Raw genomic sequence first — 24,391 nt, forward strand, 5'->3', positions numbered from 1 at the left:
GAGAGCATTACAAATCACATATACTCAAAAGAGCAGTCATATTTTTAACCTAAATTACCTACAAATACAATCACAATCTTTGTGTTTAGAGTTGCTAAGTCCTCAGACAAAGGATTTAAGACTAATATTGCTCACAGAAAAGACGTCCTCCCTCCGTCCTTCCCTCCCTTCCGCCCTTCCTTCCTTCTTTCTCTTTGGTGGTAGTAGTGGGAGGAATGGGCTTTTTCAATTCAGCCCAACGTTAAATATTGAAAAATGTCCATTAGTAGAAACATGCTGAAACTGATGGTTGTTACACTAGTAACTCTTAAGACAGAAAACTTAAAATTGTAGCTTTCCTGGCCCAACAAAAGCAGTAGGTCATATTCTTTATGTTATAAAGTACATATCAAATATGGCAAATTAATAAGAATCAAATAAAAATAGGTGTGTACAATCTTATCTCCGGTTCTCATTTTCATGATCTTAGAGTCTCATAAACTCTTATAATTTACTTTTTAAAAGTTTCAGTTAGATTATAGAAAAATTTTGCATCAACCATTTAGGTAACACAATTGTTACAGTCATAACAGGAATGGGATTGCAGGTAAAATTAAAAATCAAAATTATACAAACGTTATTGTCTCATATCCCTTACCTTTTCTTTGTGATCACAAAGTAGTTCGAAACTCTCCAACTTGCTACATTCATTCATACGTAAATTATCAGCCTTCTGAAGAAGGACATCTAAATTTAACTCCTCTATGTGTGTGTTAAATGCCTTAGTGACTGGAAAACTCTGTTCTTCTGTGTCAGTATTAGCTGTAATATACCTAAAATTCAGAAATAATAAATAATGATCAAATCTCTTGAAAGTTAGAATAGCCAGAGCGATACTTTTAAAATACAAGCCAGTAGGCTATGAATACCAGAACAGATGCGTGACTGATGAAATAAAAGAGGCATGAAGCAGATTGGTACACATTATTCACAATAACTAACTAAATGATTCTATTTATTTATGTGACAGAGAGATCACAAGTAGGCAGAGAGGCAGGCAGAGAGAGAGAGGAGGAAGCAGGCTCCTTGCTGAGCAGAGAGCCCGATGTGGGGCTCGATCCCAGGACCCTGGGATCATGAACTGAGCGGAAGGCAGAGGCTCAACCCACTAAGCCACCAAGTGCCCTTGTAGTCTGTTATTTAAATCTATGCTCTGTCTGTAGTAACAATGTTTCATTCCTGATGCTGTTTATAATGACTTCTGCTTTTCTTTCTTTTCTTTTCTTATATTCTCTTATGTATGAGATGTATCTTTTTAAAATTTTTAAACTTTATGAAATATAGAGTACATGCAGAAAAGCATACAAATAACACCCAGACGGATTTTCCAAGCTGAATACAATGGTAAAGTCAGCACCCAGATTTAGAGACAGAATATTTTTAGTACCTCAGATATTCCCAACATGCTCTCATCCAGTCACTCCTTGATTTTGGTTCAGGTCATGATCTCATGGGTGGTAAGATCAAGCCCCTGGGTTATGGCCTACACTCAAAAGGGAGTCTACTTGAGATACTCTCTCTCTCTGCCACTGCCCACTCATGCGTGTCCCCCAATTCTCTCTCAAATAAGTAAATAAATAAATAATCTTTTAAAAAAAGAATAAAATTCTTAGGATTGAATTTTACAAAATATGTGCAAGACTTATATACTGTAAACTATCAAACATTGCTGAAATTAAAGAATAGGATCTAAGTACATGAAAAGAAGTTTTGTGCTCATGAATCAGATTTAGTTGTGATGGCAGGATTCCCCCAATTTACCTACAGATTCAAAGTAATTTCTATTAAAACTCAGCTGACAACATTTTCCCCCCAGAAATTGACAAGCTGATCCTAAATTTCACGTGGAAATGCAAGGGACCCAATATAGTCAAAATAATGTTGTAAAAGAGGAACAAAGAGAATTCATGCTTCCAGATTTCAAATTTTACTATAAAGCCACAGTAGTAAAGATGGTACTGGCATAAGGAAGATAGACATATGGTATAGGGATTAAGGACCTATTAAGAATTCAGAATCCAGAAACAAACCCTTATGTTTATGGTCAATTTGTTTTAACAAGAATACCAAGACAACTTAGTGGATGATACAATTTTATTTTCAACAAATGGTACAGGGACAAATAGATATCCATATGCAGAAGAAATAAGTTGGAACTTCGCCTCACACTATATATAAACATTAACTCAAAATGGATCAAAAACCTAAATGTAAGAGCTAAAATTATAAAACTCTTAGAAGAAAACACAGGAGTAAATATTAGAAAGAAAAAGTAGATCAAATAGATTTTTTAAGATTTTAAACTTCTGTACTTAAAAGAAATTTTCTTCATCAAGAAAAAGAAAAGAAAATTTTAAAATGGAAGAAAATACTTACAAATGAAATATACTAATGTATATCTAACAAGTATGCTGACAAATACACTGATGTATATCTAAAGAGTATACAAATAGATTTACAACTCAATAATAAAAAGACAAACAATGCAATTTAAAAATGGAAAAAGGACTTGATATTTCAACAAAAGATGATAACAAAATGGCCAAAGAACACATGAAGAGATGGCTCCATATCATTAGTCATTAGTGAAATACAAATCAAAACCCAATAATTCATTCATTCACACATTCTAGGATGGCTAAAATAAAATAGACAATAACAATATTGACAAAGATGTGGAAAAACTGGGAACCCCCTACACTGCTGATGGGACTGTAAAATGGTGCATCAAGTTTGGAAAACAATACAGTAGTTCCTCAAAATGTTTAACAGCAAATTACAAATTTGACTCAGCAAGTTACAAAATGACTCAGCAATTACACTTCTAAGTACACATTCGAGGAACTGAAAGACCATGTCCATACAAAAACCTGTGTAGGAATGTACATAGAAACTTATTGCATAATAGCCGAAGAATGAAAGCAACCCAAATACCCTTCATCTGCTGAATGGGTAAACAAAATGAGTGAACAATGGAATATTATTTGGTAACACAAAGGAATGAAGTACTAATGGGTGATACAACATGAATGGACCTTGAACACATCATCTAAGGGAAAGGCCACATATTGTAAGATTCCACTTCATGAAATGTACAGGATAAGTAAAGCCATGTTAACAGAAAGTGAGAATAATGGTTGATAGGGCCTGGAGATGCAGAGAATTAGAGAATGAGTAGATATAGGGTACCTGGCCTTTTTTTGAATGATGAAAGTTTGGTAATTAGATAGTGGTGATGTCTATACAACTAAGTGTGAATAAACTAATCCCCACCAAATTGTACACTTTAAAGGGATGAGTTTTACAGCATATGAAGAATATCTCAATAAAGATTTTATTTTTATAAGAAAGAAGAAAAAATGTGACTCTTCCTATAGCTATCAAATAAATTAAGCCAGAATCTGTATATCTATTTCAACACACACACACACACACACACACACACACAGAAAGAGAGAGACAGAGACAGGGATTGGGAGAGAAAAGAAGTTTCTCTCATGGGGAATTCCACCAAATATCCAAAGAATTAGATTTAAAATTCTTTTTAAACTTTATGAAATATAGAGTACATGCGGAAAAGCATACAAATAACACCCAGACGGATTTTCCAAGCTGAATACAAGCACAGTTTAACATTAGAATGTTTCTTTTTAGTACAACAGAAAGAATGAGAAAAACTAGATGATCATTTCAGTGATTACCAATTTTTTCTCAATAAATTCATATTCATTTTAGGATAAGGAAATAGCAGGCCCATGAACAAGGAGTAGAAGGGGACTTCTGAACACAAGGTTATATGCCAAAACTAAAATATACATTTCACACTTAATGATGAAACATTAAAAGCATTCTCCTTAAAGTAAGAAATAGAAAAGGATGTTCAATATTGTTGCTTCTATTCAATAATGTACTGCAGGTCCTGTTAGCACAATATTAAAAGAAAACAAATAAAAATTATAAGAATTGGGAAAGAAGGACACCTGGGTGGCTCAGTGGGTTAAGCCTCTGCCTTCAGCTCAGGTCATGATCTCAGGGTCCTGGGATCGAGGCCCGCATTGGGCTCTCTGCTCAGCAGGGAGCCTGCTTCCCTCTCTCTCTGCCTGCCTCTCTGCCTGCTTGTGATCTCCCTCGCTCTGTCAAATAAATAAATAAAATTTAAAAAAAAAAGAAGAAACAGAACTATTTTTATTTGAAATTAATGCAGTAGAATAAAAATGCTAGCAGAATTTACAGATAAGTAAACAAAGCTATTCAACATTTACGATCAATTTTTGAAAATAAATCATGCCCTTATATATATAAAACAAGTTAGAGAATGTAATTTCTTTTTCTTTTTTTTAAGCTTTTATTTATTTGTCAGAGAGAGAGAGAGCACACAAGGGGCAGCAGGCAGAGGGAGAAGCAGGCTCCCTGTCAAGCAGGGAGACTGACATGGGGCTCAATCCCAGGACCTTGGAAACATGAACTGAGCCAAAGACAGATGCTTAACTGACTGAGCCACCCAGGCACTCCTAGAGAATGTAATTTCATAAAATGTAACATTTACAGGAAAAATACACAGCACCTAGGAAAAATATTCACATTTTTTTAACTTTTCTATAGAAAGCTAAAAAATATTATTTGAGGAAATTAAAGACTATCTAAAAAATGGGCAAAGATATTATATCCATGGAAAGAAGAACTTAACATTAAACCAAAAAGATGCTTCATGTAAATAATAACATCGGCTATACTAACCTCAAACAACGTGACTTTAAGTCAAAACTTACAAGGGTCAAAGAAGGACATTATATAATTATAAAAGACTCAATTCACCAGAAGTATGTAACAATAATAAACATATATGCATTAAACATTAGTGGTTCTAAATATTTGAAACAAACACTGATAGAATTGAAAGTAGAAACAGATAGTAACATAATAATAGTAGGAGACTTCAATATCTCACTTTTAATAATGGATAGAATAACCAGATAGAAGATCAATAAGCAAACAGAGAACTTGAATATCGTTAGAGACCAATCTGACCTAACATATACAGAATACTCCACTCAACAACAGAGGAATACATATTCTTCTCAAGTGAACGTGGGCATTCTCCAGCATACATCATATATTATACCACAAGACAAGTCTTCATGAATTTTAAAAGATTAAAATCACAAAAAAGCATCTTTCCTGATTGCAATGAAAGTGTAAATCAAAGGCAGAAGGAAAACTAGAAAATCATAAATACGTGCAAATAAATAACACACTTAAACAACAAATGAGTCAAAGAATAGATCACAAGGGAAATTAGAAAATATCTTGAATCAAAAGAAGGCAAAACACAGCATACCAAAATGTACAGAGTGTAGTGAAAGCAGTGGTAAGGGGAAATTTATAGTTATAAATGCTTTTATTAAAAAGGTATCAAATCGACAACGTAAATCTATAGCTTAGGAAACTAGAAAAAGAAGAGCAAACTAAACCCAAAGCTAGCAAAAGGAGGTAAAAAGGAAATAAAAAGATTAAAGTAGAAATGAACATAGACAGAACTTAAAAAAAAAAAAAGAAAATCAATGAAACCAAGAGTTGGTTCTTCAAAAAGATCAACAACCCTGACAAAACTTTAGCTAGACTAAGAAAAAAGGACAGAAAATCAAATAACTAAATACAGAAATGAAAGAGGAATATCACTATCAATTTTACAGAAATAAAAAGGGTTATAAGAGAATATAATGAAGGATAGCATGCCTACAAATTGGATAACTTAGATGAAACAAACAAATTCCTAGAAACACAGAACCTACCAAGACTAAATTAGGAAGAAACGGAAAATCTGAACAGATCTAACAAGTAAAGAGACTGAATTAGTAATCAATAAATTCTTATCAAAAGAAAGCCGAGGACCACATGCCTTCACTGGTAATTCTACCAAACATTTAAGGAATTAACTAGTATTCTTCAAATTCCCCAAAAAAAATTGAAAAGAAAGGAACATTTCCTAACTCATTCCATTAGGTCATTACTACCCTGATCATAAAGCTATACAAATACACTATAAGAAGAGAAAATTAGACTAATATCTTTGATGAATACTGATGCAAAAACCCTGAAAGAAATACTAGCAAATAAGATTTGAAAGCAATTATACACCATGACCTAGTGGAAATGCAAGGATGGTTTAAATATGAAAAATCAATGTAATATACCACATTAGCAGAATTAAAGGGGGAAACACATATGACCATCTCAGCTGGTGCAGAAAAAAGCAGAGCACTTGACAATATTCAACACACTTTCATGATGAAAATGAGTAACAAATTGGGGTGCCTTCATGACTCAGTAGGTTGAGCATCTGACTCTTGGTCTCAGCTTGGGTCTTGATCCCAGGGTTGTGTGTTCAAGCCCCATTTTGGGCTCCATGCTGGGTGTGGAGCCTACTTAAAAAAAAAGTGTGTAACAAACCAGCAATAGAAGGAAACTACCTCAAAATAATATAGGCCATATATGAGAAACCCAAAGATAACATCATACTCAATGGCGAAAGACTAAAAGCTTTTCCTCTCACATCAGGGACAATACAAGAGTGCCTCCTTTTGCCACTACTATTCAGTACAGTACTAGGAGTCCTAGCCAGAGCAATTAGGTAAGAAAAAGAAATAAAAGATACCTAAATCAGATAGGAAGAAATAAAATAATCTCTTAGCAAATAACATGATTTTAAATGTAGAAAATCCTAAATATTTCATACACAGACACACACAGACACACACAGAAACTGTAAGAATTATAAACAAATTCAGCAGTTCCACAATATAAACCAACTTGCAAAAACCAGATGTGTTTCTACACATTAACAAGAAGCAATCTAAAAAGCAAATAAAAATGAGTCAATTATCATATGGTTTCACTTATTTGTGGAGCATAACAAATAGCATGGAGGACAAGGGGTGTTAGAGAGGAGAAGGGAGTTGGGGTAAATTGGAAGGGGAGGTGAACCATGAGAGACTATGGACTCTGAAAAACAATCTGAGGGGTTGGAAGTGGCGGGGGTGGGTGGGAGGTTGGGGTACCAGGTGGTGGGTATTATAGAGGGCACGGATTGCATGGAGCACTGGGTGTGGTGAAAAAATAATGAATACTGTTTTTCTGAAAATAAATAAATTGAAAAAAAAGACTATAATAGCATCGAAAAGAATAAAGTACTTAGTAGTAAACTTAAAAAAGGAGATGAAAGATTTATAAACTTAAAACTATGAAACATTGCTTAAAAAAAATTAAAGACAAAATCGGAAACCCCATGCCAGAGATTTAAAGACAAAATTGGAAATCCCATGCCATAGATTTGGAGACTAATATTGTTAAGATGTCAGTATTACCCAAAATAATTGATAGAGTCAGTGCAATCCCCCTCAAAATCCCAACAATGTTTTTGTAAAAACAGAAAAATCCATCCTAAAATTCATGTGGAATCACGAAGAACCCTGAATAGCCAAAGCGACCTTGAAAAAGAATAAGGGTGGAGGTCTCACACTTCCTGATTTTAAAACTTATTACAAAGCTCAGAAATCAAAATAATGTGGACTGACATAAAGTCATGTATAATATCAGTGCATTAGAATAGAAAGCCCAGAAATAAACTCTTACATATATAGTCAAATGATTTTTGATAGGGGTCCTAAGCCCAATCAATGGAGAAAGGGTAGTCTCTTCAACAAATGGTGTTGGGAAAACTGGGTATTTATATGCAAAAGAATGACATTGGGCTCTGTGCAAAAATTAAAAATTAACTCAAAAAATGGATCATGTACTATTTTGGGGATGTCAACAAAAGCACTGGTTACAGAAGCAAAATAGATGGACACCAAAATTAAAATAGATAGATTAGACATCAAAATGAAAATGAAATTTTGGCCATCAAAGGACATAATCAACAGAGTGAAAGGCAGCCCACACAATGGGAGAGAAGATTTGTAATCATATATCTGATAAAGGGTACAATTCAACAACAGAAAGCAAACAACCCAATTAAAAAATGGGTGAAGGACTTGAAAAGACATTTTCCCAAAGAAGATGTACAAAAGGCCAATGAGCACATGAAAAAAAGTGCAGTACCATTAAACATGGGGGAAATGCAAACCACAATGGGATACCACCTTGTACCAATTAGGATGATTACTGTCAAAAAACAGAGAAATGTTGGTGTCGATGTGAAGAAACTGTAATCCTTATGAACTCTTGGAGGAACATAAAATGGTGCAGCTGCTATGGAAAAAAATTAGGCAGTACCTCAAAAAAAATTAAAAATGGAATTGCCATATGATCCAGTAATTCTACTTCTGGATAGACAATCAAAAAGAATTGAAAGCAGGGTCTTGAAGAGATATTTGTACACCCATGTTCATAGCATTATTCACAATGGCTAAAAGTAGAAGCAACAAAGTGTCTATCAACAGATGAATAAATAAGTAAAATGTGATCTGTACATACAAAGTAACACTGTTCAACCTTAAAAAAGAAAATCTGACACGTTATAACATAGATGAACCTTGAGAACATTATGCTGAGTGAAACAGCCATCACAAGAAGACAAATACCACATTATTCCACTTCTTTAAGGTGCCCAGAGGAATCAAATTCATACAGACAGAAAGTAGAAAAGTGGTTGCCAGAAACTGGGGGGTTGAGGAAGGGGAGTGATTCTAATGGGTCCAGAATTCAGTTTGGAAGATGAAAAAAGCTCTGGAGAAAAATGGTGATAATGGGTGCAAAACAATATGAATGTATTTAATGCCATTAAACTTAAAAACAGTTAAGACAGTAAATTTTATGTGACATGCATTTTACCACAATTTAAAAAAATGAAGTAGAAATTTTTTTTTTTTACAAGAAATGCTAAAACTTGGAGAAACATGAAAGTAAAAGTGATATCTTGGCCCAATGATGCAGGTTTAGGGGGCATTTTATCATGATAAATAATTGAACACAATGCCAATTTCTTTCCTCTACAAAGAGTAACTATATTCTAACTTAAGTATTTTTAATTGTCTATATGCATTTTTTATTCAATAGTTATTCTGATAAATATATCTATAGACCTTAAAATAGTGGGGAAAAAACTGAAAGATATTTACTCAAAAGTAAAGTTTTGGGAGGCACTTTTTAAAATAAAATTTTTATTTAAAAAATCTTTAAAGTAAAAATTTTGGAAAAAATCTGAAAAATATTCATTTTGAAAAACTGAGACTAAAATACGCATTTATTACCTTTGATCTCAGAGTCCTCTGAAGTCTCAGACATACACACACAAATGTGTATTAAAATTATTTAGTTAAAATACCTGGTTTCAGTATATTCAATAGTTTCCATTATATTTTTTACTTATAACTTGATCCTTATATTAGTAAAAATATCATCTGTCTCTGGGCTATCTGGCATGAGAAATGTTATCTAGCAATGTTGATACAAATGAAAATTTGTGAATTGCTGAATATAGCTCTATAGATGACATAGGTAGAAACACTGTCTATAATGACTAAAATAGGATAAAAGATGATGTTAAAACTCTCAGAGAATGTCACAGATCTAGAAGACATATATCAATGCTTGAGGTTATTTTCAGATCACAGAAATATTACAATAATCATTCAGAAATCTGAGACTGGTCAACCTGTTAGCAGTCAATCGGTTAAAAGCCTTAAACAGATTAATAACTTTTGACTTCTAAATTTCAATAAAGTCATAAGCTATTTTTCCAAAGACATACAGCAATTAAAATTAAATTTAGACTGCAACCAGGAGGTCTTTTTTTTCTGAAAAGGCAGTGAAGCTTGGTGAGATAGACTTTTAGGAGAGCTGAGCCATGATTTGTACAGAATGTGCCTGGTGGAAAAATTTCTGATTTAAGCTACTCTTCTAAGAGAGGGGAAAGTCAGTGGCAACGTTATTTTAGGAATTGCAATAGTTGAAGATCTGTCTTCATCATGGAATGGCCATGTTTTTATCTTCAAAGGAATCTAAAGCCATGTCCTTCTGAGGTGGGATAAAGCGAGTAGCATTTTTTTTTTTTTTTTTTACAAAGTGAAGAATATCCAACATTACAGAAAACATGGGAAGTTACTCTTTGAGAGGGATGCTGCTGAACCACAGGTGGAGAATGATCTGTACGGTGATTCCGAGAAAAGGATGAAGGGAAACTTTCCTTGATTGGCCTCTTTCTTCAATATCGGTGGCAGTTTCGTTTTGTTGACAGGTGTAGGAAACAATACCTGGAAGGGAAGCTAAGGCTGATGTGCTAGGTTGACAGGTGTTTCCACCAACAGTGTGTAGATGGGCTGAAGGATTAGCTCTTATTCCCAAATTCATAAAATGTGTAAGGTTAAATTCAGGAGAACAAGAGCTTCGATATTTTTCAGCACCAGAAATACTTGAGTTTTTAGAAACTCTTTCAATTTCATCTGTATTAAAGATGCTTTGACCAGTTGATTGAAGATCAAAAAAACTAGCATTCTCATAACAGGAAATTATACTAAGTTTAGGGGCAGAGAAAAAACTTTGTAATCTAAGGCTAAGATGGTCTGAGGAAGATTTTAAATCATGGGAGGTTCTTTTTTCTTGAGAATCAAAGTTAGCTCTACTGTGTTGATGGTCAGGGAAAATATTGCTTTTCTGAAGTTTAGCAAGTAAAGAACGTCTTCTTCCACAGAAAGATGAGTGAGTAGAAGATAAATGTTTACTTCCTCTACGTGAATTGATATTACATATTGCAGACAGACGGGTTCTTTTAGGATTAAGAGATCGAGGAGTTAAAGAAGAAGCTTCATGCTGCAGGGGGTCTGAAGTAACTTGATCTGCAGGATAATTTGGTCGCAAGTTCTGGTCCTGTTTGCTGCGGCTAGAGTGAGAAAAGTGTCAAATGAGGGAAAAAAAACAAAAACAAAAAACAAGGAGCAGAGGTGGAAACCTGCCAAGCCTTCTGAAGAGTGATATCTACTTTATCGATATGGAAACAATAGGGAATGAGAAAATTATAGCAGCTGAATTGAGGGTCACACAGATGTATCCCCCTCCCCAAAAATGACCTACTCTAAGATTATCTCTACTTGCACAGTACCTGCCCAATCTGTTAAACCTTGGGAAGATCGGTTGAAAGAATCAGGGAAACAGGCAGAAAGACCAGGGGAAACATATCACAAGGCATGGGAACGAAAATATCCCCTGAAGGAAAGGAGAGGGTTTCCTCTTTTAAAAATAGTGAATCATAGTATCTGTTTGAGATTCTTGAACTACCACATTTAAAGGAGTTAAGTAGAATAAATGTATGCCCTGTTGACTAGTATATTTTAAAATAGTAACCATGGAAGAAGCAGGACGTCTCTGGAGAGAATACTTCAGATAAAGCACCCAGAGTCCTCATTTTCAGTTATTGTGGGAAACTAAAGGAAGCGTTAAAGCTGGGTTCATGAACATGTCAGTGTTCTTTAGCACATGAACGCATATGGAACGGGGGTTTTTCTTTTCTTTTTAAAGGCTTACCTTAAGTATTTTCCCATATTGAATTTAATCCAAAGGAAATCTCTCCCTTCCTTCCTAAGCCATCATCCTTAAGCCATAAAAATGCCCTGTGTAGGTGGAACAGGTCAGAAGACTGAACACTTAACCTGTGTGTGGAATCAACATGGCGATAACACAGAATGTGATGACAGCAGACTCTAGAATCTCATGACATCAGGTTCAGATAAAACTGTTCTGTGGCTTGCCTTTCTGAAAAGTTGCAATCCATGTGATGGGGGAATGCGTATTCTAACTTCATCATGTTCAAGGAGCCAGCCAATAAATCAAGAGATGAGAAAACAGGATAAGGCAGTAACGTATATAATATCCGCACGATCTTTTGCTTGGGACTGTCTCTCACAGCCGCCCTACACACCCCTGGCTTACTAATTCATTCTACTTTCACATGAACACTCTTCACCCCAGGTTTTTATCCCCTCCAGTAATACAGAAAATTACCATTACAGATTTTGGTCCAAAGATATATGGAAAAGGAACAAAAAAACCCAAAACCTGAATAGCCAACATCATTGCCCCCCGAGAATGAAATAAGCTTTCTCTAAGTGGGCAGTAAAGCACGCCAGCTGATAGTGCAGGCCAGACTTAGAGATTAGAGATCTGCTGTGTTATTGTTTCTAACTCCTTGAAACAACTTATACCCATTTAAAGACAAGGATAACAGAGTCCTCGGAGAAGAAATACTGTCCTTTCCTTTTCCAAACCAACTTGGAGCCCCATCCGTGTAATAGGTATGTGTGTCAAGCCAGTGATGACAGAAAACAGTGCCTTGAATATAAACTTTTCAACGTCTCAATATTCTGAACACCCTGCTGCCACGTTCTGATTTTTCTTCCCTTCCTAACAATCTTCTTTGGTAAAAACTTTTATTTTATTTTATTTAAGATTTTATTTATTTGTTGGGGCACCGGGGTGGCTCAGTGGGTTAAAGCCTCTGCCTTCGGCTCAGGTCATGATCCCAGGGTCCTGGAATCGAGCCCTGCATCGGGCTCTCTGCTCAGCAGGGAGCCTGCTTCCTCCTCTCTCTGACTGACTCTCTGCCTACTTGTAATCTCTGTCAAATAAATAAATGAAATAAAATAAAATAAAATAAAATAAAATAAAGATTTTATTTATTTGCCAGAGAGAGAGAGAGAGGTACACACAAGCAGGCAGAGGCAGCGAGAGAAGCAGGCTCCCTGCTGGGCAAGGAGCCCCATGTGGGACTCGATCCCAGGACCCTTGGATCCAGACCTGAGCCAAAGGCAGCAGCTTAACCAACTGAGCCACCCAGGCGTCCCGGTCTTTGGTAAACCTTCGAACAAACTACTTTTCAAAGGCCCAACGCTCTCTCATTTTCATCATATAATTGTTGGTTTGGTGATCTAATTTGACCCTACACATAAGCTCATACACTCATCGGTTAATGTCTCACACACAGGTCTTGAGTCAGAAGAAGAGGACTTTAATACACACAGCAAATCCAGCAGTATGATCATTGGCATATTTGTGCTGGTTCTCCCAGACCCCAGGTCTCCCACAAGGGCAATGCAGAGGGCCTGGAGACCCCTGCATTTGCTCTGACTCGTGTTACAACGAAAGGAACGCTGAGCTTAGGGAACCCACTACACTGACCCCAAGCAGTAAGCAAATCTGCTAACTGTGCTATTGGTGCTGGAGGGGAAAATCACCTCATTCCTCAAAGTTTCTCCCCACAGTCCCGACACATGCCCTGGACAAAGGCCTTATACACTTCCCAAACATGAACTCAAAATGGAACACAGCCCAAAATATAAAATGCAAAACTATAAAACTCTGAGTAGACAACACAGGAGAAAACCTAGATAAATTTGGGTCTGGCAATGACTTTTTAGATAGAACACCAAAGGCATGTTCCTCCACTTCGGCCCACTCCTCAGTATTAGTTCTAAAAGGCTCTGCACTCTACCTCTTCGCTCTATCCCATACAACACATTCTGCCTGAGCAATGCTATTCATTCCTACAGCATTCAGCATCATACTTAGTGGGATGGCCAGAACAGGAACGATCTTCCCTGAAGGAATCCTTCTATCAGACCTTCAGCTGCTTCCTTTCACAGGCTACTGTCGGGTGAACGCTCATGCCGGCAGGGGCTTCCATCTTTTGCCCAGTCCTGCCTAGGAGGGTCTAGAAGGCAAGGGGACTTGGCCCTTACTGCTCTGTTCTTGGCCTTTGGGGCTCTAGTTAAAGTTAGAACACAGTATCTCTCTTTAACATTCTGTTACCTTGTTTCAAAAAGATCTGTATTTGACTTGGAAGACTCTGTTTTGTTTTCTAATGTACCTGGGGAGCCTACATGGTGCTGGGCACAGGGTGGACAGTCCCAGAGAATCAATAAAGAGGACACCAACCTTCCTTTATTGTCCCATTTTTAAAAGAAATTCATAGATGAGAAGACCGAAATATAAATAAACTACGATGAGATGCCCAATCTTAATAGTGTTTGGGGAAACGCAAACTGAAATCATGATTAGTTACCACTTCGTCTCCACCAAGTTGCCTAAAATTAAAAAGTCTAACTGTAAGAATTTGTATGGGAAAATAAGATTTCTCATATATTGGCACACTCTGAGGAACAGGTTAGTAATACAGCATAACACTCTATTTGGTCTACAACTCAGCAACCACTTCTAAAATATATACTTTGAAATTATTCCACCAGTGCCTAAGGAAATATGAAGGTATTCAATAAAGCATTGTTTGGAAGAACCAAAAAATGGTAACCTAAACAAACATCCATCCACAGGGAAATAAGTGAAGGCATATTCATACAACGGGATGCAGCATAGCAACTGAAAAGAATGAAATAAATTTACATACATCAATCTGGAAAAATCTTAAAGAAACATTTGATGCAAAAGTGAGTTACAAAATGTTACATATTATATAATGCCACTTATGTACATCTTGAGAACCAAACACCATTTATTCATTGTTGAGGTAACCATGCACATGTGGGAGCAACATTCACTTTCAAAGGAAGAATCTGACCAATTTTAAGACAATGGTTACCTCCAAGAGAAAGGACTACAAAAAGGATTTCATTTATGTGGCAATACTTTATTTTTTAAAAATCCTAATCAGAAAACAATTTTTGTGTGTGCAAATGTGCTCTTCCACATTCTTTCAACATGAAAGAATACAGAAGCACCACATCATGAATATATGAAATTGTCTCTCTCTCAAGGCCTTGAGAAATTGAAGTCCAACAGTAAAACTGTCTTGGCAGAAGTAAATAATAGTAAGAATAATAAATGTAAGTGAACAAAAGGCAAAGACTTTATATTTTGGCTCACGAAATGAAAATTCAAAGATTTTTAAAAAGATTCATGAATCTATTTATTCGAGAGAAAGCACGAGTAGTGAGCAGGGGGAAGGGCAGACGGAGAGGGAGAGACAGAATCCCAAGCAGCCTCTCACTGAGCACAAAGCCCAAGGCAGGGCTCGACCTCACAACCCACAGATCATGAGCTGAGCTGAAACCATGAGTTGGACGCTTAATTGACTGAGCCATGGGCACCCCGAAAATTTAGATAGTTTTAAATAAAATCTCAAAAGCCTTTTCTGTCTGTGGTCTTGCTGGCATCACCATCCTTTATTATTTGTAGAGTAATATCTCAGATACTACGTACTGTGGCTTGTATTATGGCTTGGTGTTCTTTTGGGGGTAGATTTGTAGGGTTTTTCTTTTCAAATAATTGTGTGTCTGTTGATACCATCTGAAGCTATCATATGAACTTAACACTAAAAGGAAAATAGTTACATCAAGAAAAAGAGAAAGAAGGCCTGTAGGATTACTATACAACCATGATTTACCGAATAGAAATGTTTCATTTTGAAACACATCTAATATTTACTTTTTTAATTTTTATTTTTTTAAAGATTTTTAAAAATTTATTTTAGAGAGAGAGACACAGTGAGAGAGGAAACACAAGCAGGGGAAATGGGAGAGGGAGAAGCAGGCTTCCTGCCAAGTGGGGAGCCTGATGTGGGGCTCAACCCCAGGACCCCGGGATAAAAACCTGAGCCGAAAGCAGACGCTTAATAACTGAGTTACACAGGCACCCCTCCTTTCTTTCTTTCAAAAAAGATTTTATTTATTCATTTGAGAGAGAGAACGAGCAAGCACGAGCCAGGGAGAGGGGCAGAGGGAGAGTGAGAACCACGGGGCTCCATCCAAGGACCCCAGGATCATGACCTGAGCCGAAGGCAGATGCTTAACCAACTGAGCCACCCAGGTGCTCTGAAACACATCTATTCTTTGTAAAGTTCACTTAAAATGAAGAACTGTGAGTTTATTAGAGGTATTACTTTAAACTAAACTGGAACAAGATGGAACTTTTGAAAGAAAGGTTTCTAAAGCTTTACATAACATTGTGATTTAAAGAACTTTTTAAACCCATGGTTCGATATAACCTTTACAGATAAAAGTTGACAGAAAAAGGAGCAGTGAGAGGCTTGAAAAAGAAAATGAGCTAAAAAGTTTTCAGAAATAAGGAAGGACTTCTGTTTAAGCAGAAAACACTACTGTGAACTCGTGACCTTGAAAATATTTAAAACTATTTTTCTTTACTCTGACCCTAAATGGGCCCAAGCAAGCTCTGGTATCATCCTGCCCACAAACAGGGTGCATCTGCACACCCGGCTGCTGCTGTCTAGTACAATTGGTCCCTGAAAGGAACCAAAGCTGCCAAGGCAGTGGCTGACTCCAAGTCTTGGAGCAGGGACAAAAGCAAAATCAGTAGAAACATAATATTATCAAGAAGCACAGATGCTTTCCAAGATGTTCATGCTAGTGCTAAGAAGGAAAAGGAAGAAACTTGACAGGCCCTCTGATGGCCACATTATGAGAATTCGAGCCTCTGGGATGATCACCTCCACAGTGAAGTAGATGAAATTAGCTAAGTCCTACAAAGGCATAACTCCCTACGTCTGTAATGATACTGTGTATGAAGACAGGCATGCAGAAGATACTCTGTGCAGAAAATGGTTTCTACTGATATACCTATTCAAGCTTTTGATACCACTTAAGGATATAACTAGGTTTTTCTCTCTTCTTGTGTAGAAAGAACAGTGTCAGCAAATTGTGACTGGCACCCTTTTTACTAAAAGATGTCAAAAGCTCCAGGAACCTTTGGCAAAAGATAAACTTTACATATGGAACATGCAATTATCATTTGATGTTTAATTTTGCTGTCAAGGACACTGCTGTATCAAGGATACATCTCAACTTAAATATGTTAATGGGGCTATTTTCTTACCATGACCAGTCATTTCTGTTCCGTGGGAGGTTTATCAGGACAGGCAGTCTTAATTTTACACAAATCCACTTTATAAAGACCTTGTTTTTAAAAAGTACATTATTTAAAAAGTTTGTCTCTACATTTTTATTTAGAAAGGTATTAAATTTTTCTAAATCTTATTCCTCTCTCCAAAAAAATCCACATTAATTGTTTCTTGTTTTGTTTATTTTACTGAAGTACAGCTAGTAGGAAAAAGTTTCCCTTTACTTTATTAAGTATATATCTATAATTATATACTAGTCCAAGTCATTAGGGCTGCCTTGCCTCTACTCTAGTATTCTGTTGCTAACAAAGGCCCCCAGGATCGAGCAAGAAGAAGGAATGTCTTACCTGACATCAATCTTAAGTTTTTATTAGCCATCTGCGGCTGTCATTCATAAATTTCACAAATCCTTCTTGAATTCACATAAACAATTTATGCCTACACTATTACTTGAAGTTAATTAAGTCCCACGATTACCTCGTTTTCATTTGTCTAAACTTATCTTTTTAAAAATTTAAATTAATTAGCCAACATTTGGTACATCATTAGTTTCATATGTAGTGACTCAATAATTCATCAGTTGCATATAACACCCAGGACTCATCACACAATGTGCCCTCCTTAATGCCCATCACCCAGTTACCCCACCCCTCCTCCATCCGCCTCCCCTTGGTTTGTTTCCTGTAGTTAAGAGTTACTCATGGTTTATCGCCCTCTCTGATGACCCCCCCTCCAGCTTTCCCTCCCTTCCTCTAAGATCCTCTGAGCTGTTACTTATATTCCACATGTGAGTGAAACCATATAATTGTCTTTTTCTGATCATCCCAAACTTAACCTTAAACTTAGGAGAGGCTGCCTCTCTTCCTAGAATCTTAGAAGCTCTTGAACAAGGCTGTGCTCAATCTAACCTAAGTCTTTCTAGATGAAGGGTTACCCAGCCTTTTGGCCTCCGCTCCTTTACTAGGACTCCTCCCAGTCGATCCTCTGGCCAGGCCTTCGTTCCACCATGTCCTTTCGAAGACGTGCTTGCCACATCAGCGTCCAATGCTGTGTTGGGATCTTTGTCCTCACTAGAGTACAAAACTGCTGTTCTTTATCCCCTTAATAATTAACAGCACCTTTTCAGAGTTGTGGTTCTGGAATATTTAGAACTATTGTCAATTCCTTTCAATCACCCCACTGCCAATTTTAAAATCAGTTTACAACTTGTTGTTGTTCAGGAACACAAATGTTAAAAACCTTCCTGTTCTCTAGATCAACCATTTGTGGCTCTTCCCTATCTGATTTTTCATAGAGTTCATATATATAAAAATGCTAAGTAATTCCAGTCCTAGCATGATGTCAAAGACCTGATCAACCGTTTACATTTCTTTACCTATGAAATCACACTTTTAACCCAACCCACTGTTTCCTCTCTTCTCTATCCTCCCTTCTCCCAATTCCATGGTGATGTAGCAGAACACTCATTCATTCATGAAATAGTTATCAGCAACTCTGTGCTAGGTACAAAAACAAGATGTTAAGAATATAACAAAATAGGGGCGCCTGGGTGGCTCAGTTGGTTAAGCATCTGCCTTCGGCTTGGGTCATGATCCCAGGGTTCTGGACTCACGCCCCGCATGAGGCTCCCTGCTCAGACGGGAGTCTGCTTGCTGCTCCTCCTCCTTGTGCCCTCTACCTCTCCTTGTCAAATAAATAAAATCTTTTTTTAAATAAACGATATAATAAAATAAACATAGTGTCCCTGCCCTAAAGAACCTCTAGTGATTCTTTATTTACTTGCCTATTTTACTCCTCAAAAATATTAGCTGGGGACAGTTTTTTGTTTTTTGTTTTTAATCATAAATCATTTGTTTTTATTCTAGAAGAGTGTTTTTTATGTTCTTGGTTTTAGAATTCAAAGGTTTACCACTGTGGATGGTGAGGATGAAACTGAATTACCTGTACCTTCTCAAATCTTTTTAGGTCTGCACTAGTCCCCTGGTTATTTAAACTAATTACAATTAAATAAGATTAAGAATTCAGTTTCTCAGCTGCACTAACTACAATGCAGGTGCTTGATGGCTAAGATGGTTAATCACTACCATACTGGCAGCATAGACTTAGACCATTTCCGTCATCACAGAAAGTTCTAGCTGAGAGCACTCCTTGGACAGTTCTTACATAAGGGGTCACACATGGCCACATATAAAAACAGGTTTCACATTCTGGCAAACAATTAATGACTTTTTCATTACTCATGATGGCACTTGGTGCTAGTAAGTCACTTATATTCTTTTTGTCAGTACAGTCTAAATTATCTTAAATACAGACCACTATTGAATATAGTTTTAATTGAGATGTAAGCCAAATAATCATTTCTTTTTTAATCTTATTACTAGCAGAATACATAGCTGGAAATGCATAATGAGAATACCTAAATATAATAGCAATAATGAAATAAATAATCAATTCAACATGGGAAACATCATGGAGAAACTTACCCTCCTTCACTTTCTGCTTCCTCTGAACTATTACTTGTTCCAGAACTTTGAACTGTGGCAAGCCTTCTTTTTCTAGCTCTGTGCTGAGGACTTATCTTATGAACAGTTATCCGCCCTCCAAGTTCACCTTGTATATATTCCTCCAGCTTTGGAATGGTTTCTTTAAGAACTCTGATTTCCTCTTTGAGTTCTTCCATATTTATCAGTAATTCATTTAACTTCTCCAATATCTGAAGCTGCCTTCTTTGAAAGATTGCTGCTGTTCCTTGGCCATTATACATTTCATCTTGAAAAGTTATGGAATCAAACTTAGTACCCAGAGAAAGAAATTTAGGTAAATTCAGTGTTGTCCTTGATTTACGAACCTTGTGGTACCACAAAAGAAGCAAGCTGATTCCAGTAGTTCCCACCATGATGCCAACTATCAGTTCTTTGTTTGTGGAATGAGGCATTTCTTGGGTTTTATTTCTAAAATTGAAAGCATAAATGTAAATAAATGTTATTTCTGTCTTTGCCCAAGACAAAAATATTAAAGCTTTCTCAATCAACAAAAGTCAAGTCCCCATCATAGACACACAGACATACACAGACACACACATGAAAAATCATAAACTAAAATACACTGTAAGTATAATATATTTATTTCTAAAATGTATGTGGCCCAATAGAAATATCTACTTTAAAGATATCACTGAAGTCCAGTGTAAAATTTCAATTTTAATTCAGAATTTGTATTCTACATGCCTGATGTATTCTACATGACTGATCTGAAATTTATTCTTTATCATATATTTTGAAAGAATATGATAGTGGTAAAAGCATCATTATACATTTCTGGAAAAAAAAAAAAGCTATTTAAGAATTCAAATTGTGGGGGCACCTGGGTGGCTCAGTGGGTTAAAGCCTCTGCCTTCGGCTCAGGTCATGATCCCAGGTTCCTGGGATCAAGCCCCGCATCCGGCTCTCAGCTCAGCAGGGAGCCTGCTTCCTCCTCTGTCTCTGCCTGCCTCTCTGCCTACTTGTGATCTCGGTCTGTCAAATAAATGAGTAAATAAATCTTTAAAAAAAAAAAAGAATTCAAATTGTGCTTAACTCTTTTTGAAACTTTTATCTGTATAAAATTGGTATGCTGATTTCTGAGTCTTATCCAATCTTTAAGGAAGTTCAAGGAGCTTTTCTTAGCACCCAGTTCATATGTATACTTAGATCAATAAGCATTTTCAAAGCCCAGGGAGTATAACTGGAATATAAACTATATCAGAGAGCCCTGGCAAGTTCGTAACCCACCTCATCTCTGTTTTATTCAGCATGCAGAGCAAAAACACTACCACATAAAGGCTTCATCACCTTTCTTCTTTTGATCCAGAATGCCTCTGCTCCTTACATTTCTATTTCTGAGGTCTTAATGTTTTTATTTTCTTTCGAATTTTCCTCTTTTTTAAAGTAGCAAAAATGTCCTTTCTTTGACTCTTCTCTCCATCTGAACTTTCACTGTTTTACATCCAAGGCTCGAGTGTTTGCCTGCCTAATTCCACCCAAACTCAGCTACTTTGACTAAATGCGCCATAATTTTTTCTTGGTATATCCCATCTTCCTAGTTTTATTGCTTATTTCTGTTCTTAAAATCAGAAGGCCATTAATAAAAAACAAAAATATAATATTATTAAACAAACATATCTAATATTAAATATATAAGTAAACATATAAAATATAATAAAAATATAATATTTATAATAGTATAATGTTCCTTTCCTCCCAAGACTTTAAAATGGCAATAAGTATATTAGTACTATAATAAACTTCTGTGTTTAGAATAAAATATAATGAGGCTTCTTTACAGACTTTGAAGTTCTCAAAATTATTTTCCCATCAATAGCCACTACTTTGTATACACCTTTATTAAATTTTGTTAGCAATTTGAAAGAAATGTTACAAATAATGGTAAACTGTATGTTACAGGAATTTGAATTCATGAAGTTTTTGGTTTATTTTTCTTGACACTTTCTCAAGGAGCAAATTAATAGAACACTGCCACCTATGATCCCCAAGAAAAAGGAAAATGAGATAAGTCCTGTGATCTCCCTGGGTTTTTAATTTGAGGCATTTCTGGACTATGGCACAGGAACAGGAAAACCAAACAAAGCCTGGTAGTCTACTGAGTTGAACAGAGAACAGAGTTCAGAGAATCTGAAGGACATAGAATTTGTGTGGCACAGTAGTGAAGATGAAGAAAGTATACAGAGAAAGAGCTCTAGAAATATGCATAGGAGTCTCCTTAAATCTTTAACTGAATACCAGTCTGAACTTGCATAGAGTCAAATCCCATCAGCCCAGGCAAATGAACAATTTCCAGGAAGTTATAAACCTAATTATTCCTAAAGATTACACAAATTCCCATCAGCCAGACTGGAGAGTGTTTATCAAATATCTGAGGCTTTCAGTAGAGATCTCAGAAGGCTAATACCTTGGAAACTAACCCTAGAATTAAGATCTATTTAGATTTGTTCTAAAATAGATTAAAAATGAGCCTCCAAAGGATCAAACTAATTCACAAATAATTTAACTGCCTTCAAGAGAAAGTCCAAACTCTTTAAAGAAACTGAAAAAGTTCAGAATACAATGACATAAAATCACAATGTTGATCATCCAATCGAAAATAACTAGATACACAAAGAAGCAGGAAAAGAATGGAGATAATGTAATTAGCAGACAGGATGTTAAAATAACGATTACAAATATGTTCACTATTTAATATAAATATTAAAAATATGTTACAGGGGCACCTGGGTGGCTCAGTTGGTTAAGCATCTGCCAACAGCTCAGGTCATGATCCCAGAGTCCTGGGATCGAGCCCCACATCAGGCTTCTTGCTCACTAGGGAGCCTGCTTTTCCCTCTCCCACTCCCCCTGCTTATGCACCCTCTCTCTCTCTTTGTCAAATAAATCTTTAAAAAAATATATGTTACAGAAAAACATAAACATGATGAGGAGAGAAATAGAAGGTGTTAAGCAAAACCAAATAGAACTTCTGGACATGAAAAATAAAATATCTGAAATAAAATTTTATTGATTGAGATTAACGGAAGAAAAAACATTGAGGAGAAAAATGTCGGCAAACCTGAAGACAAAGTAACAGGCAAAAAAACAATGAAGTAACATCTTTAAAGTACTGGAAGAAATTGTCAACTTACATTCTATACCCAGTGAAATATTTTTTAAAAGTGAGGGTAAAACAAAGACTCTTTACAGTGTTTGGGTTTTTTTCCTAAGATTTTATTTGTCAGAGAGAGAGAGAGAATGAGTCCAAACAGGAGGACTGGCAGGGAGATGGGGAAGCAGGCTCCCTGTTGAACAAGGAGCCAGAGGTAGGACTTGATCCCAGGACTCTGGAATCATGACCTGAGCCCAAAGCAGACGATTAACAGACTGAGCCACGCAGGCATCCCAAACAAAGACTTTTTTAGACAAAGGAAAGTTGAGAGAATTCATTGCCATCAGACACGCACCTACAAGAAATGCTAACAGAGGTTCTTCAGGCAGAAGGAAAATGATAACAGATAGAAACCTGAATCTACACAGAAAATTGGCAAGTACGAGGGTAAATATGAAAGTCATTTTTCCCACTTTAGGATTTCTTTATAAAATATTTGCTTATCAAAGCAAAAATGATATTAACCAATTATGGGGTTTATAACATATGTAGAAGTAAAAAAAAAAAAATGAGGACAACAATAGCCCAAAGTATGGGAGGGGACAAAGTAGAATATACTGTTGTAAGGGTCTTGGATTATAACACAGTGTCATTATAGTAAGTTAAAGATGTACTGTTGTAAATCCAAGGGCTAAAAACTAAACAAACAACAGGGGCACCTGGGTGGCTCAGTGGGTTAAGCATCTGCCTTTGGCTCAGGTCATGGTCCCAGGGTCCTGGGATCCAGCCCCGCATCGGGAAGCCTGCTCCTCAGCGGGAAGCCTGCTTCCTCCTCTCTCTCTCTCTCTCTCTCTTTCTCTCTCTGCCTGCCTCTCTGAGTACTTGAGATCTCTGTCTTTCAAATAAATAAATAAATAAATAAAATCTTAAAAAAAAAAAAAAACCTAAACAAACAACAGCAACAGTTTAAAAAAACTCCTTAAAGGTGTAAATAATAAGCCAAGAGTGGAGATAAAAATGTAATACTAAAGATATTCAGTTAGTCCAAAAGAGGTCAGAAAAGGGTGAAAAAAAGAACAAACGGGCAAAGAGAAAGCAAGTAAGGAGAAAAGAAATGATGTCATGACTATATTGGAAAATGGTGCCAAAAAAGATGGGAGAAATAAAAGCATTTCTATCTGGGCATGGACAAGATCCAATTCTTTAAAAAAAGGAATATAAAATGATGAAGTAAAAGATCAGAGAATCACTGAAGCACGAAACTTGAGAAGGCAGAGGGATGGATGGTCTGCAGGGCACAGGCACAGACCTTGACCTTTGATGGAAACAAACCGTTCATTCATAGGAAGGAAAGAAAAGGCAGATTATGTGAGCAGATTCAGGAAGGTGGGTAGATGGGACAGTGGGAGCTTATGAAAGTTCTCTGTGGTTGCTTCATTGTTCTAAGTGAACTAGGAAACAAAATAAACAGCTGAGAGTGAGGACAGGGAAAGGCGCACTGGAAAGATGTGAATCTGAATTCAGTTGTGTACCTGAAATGTGTCTTTCTAGGGTCTATAGCTCATGATCACATATACTTGGGTAAAGCATTGTTTGTTATACTCTAAATGAGCAACTAAATGTGGTGCTTCAAATGGTCTCCCATTGGAGCGTGAATAGGATTATTTCCAAGAAATGTGCCTAAGAGAAAGTGTTTTCGGATTCCTTAAGTAATAGACTAGATGATATGCACTGAATGCAGGGAGGATCCTAGCTAGATGCTCCATTTCATCACAGGTCTCGGTGTAAAAGAGAAGGACTAAGGATTTTAAAATAATCACTTTTCAGAAATTACTATATCCAAGAGAATTAAGACTC

At 36.3% G+C, this 24,391-nt stretch overlaps 1 protein-coding gene across 6 annotated transcripts in view; it reads right to left on the bottom strand.

Annotated features, from left to right (window-relative positions):
• Positions 1–24,391, bottom strand: part of RMDN2 (regulator of microtubule dynamics 2) — a 63,307-nt gene that overhangs the window by 36,343 nt on the left and 2,573 nt on the right. For all 6 annotated transcript variants that reach the window (XM_044261731.1, XM_044261732.1, XM_044261730.1 and 3 more), the window contains exons 3-4: positions 19,384–19,851; positions 638–812 (exon numbers count right to left, since the gene is read on the bottom strand). In XM_044261731.1, coding sequence (XP_044117666.1) covers positions 638–812; positions 19,384–19,835 — 627 coding nt within the window. In that variant the 5' untranslated portion in view covers positions 19,836–19,851. The remainder of the gene's footprint in view (positions 1–637; positions 813–19,383; positions 19,852–24,391) is intronic.

This window comes from Neovison vison, chromosome 8 (genome assembly GCF_020171115.1).
Source record: "Neovison vison isolate M4711 chromosome 8, ASM_NN_V1, whole genome shotgun sequence".
Taxonomy (NCBI): Eukaryota; Metazoa; Chordata; class Mammalia; order Carnivora; family Mustelidae; genus Neogale; species Neogale vison.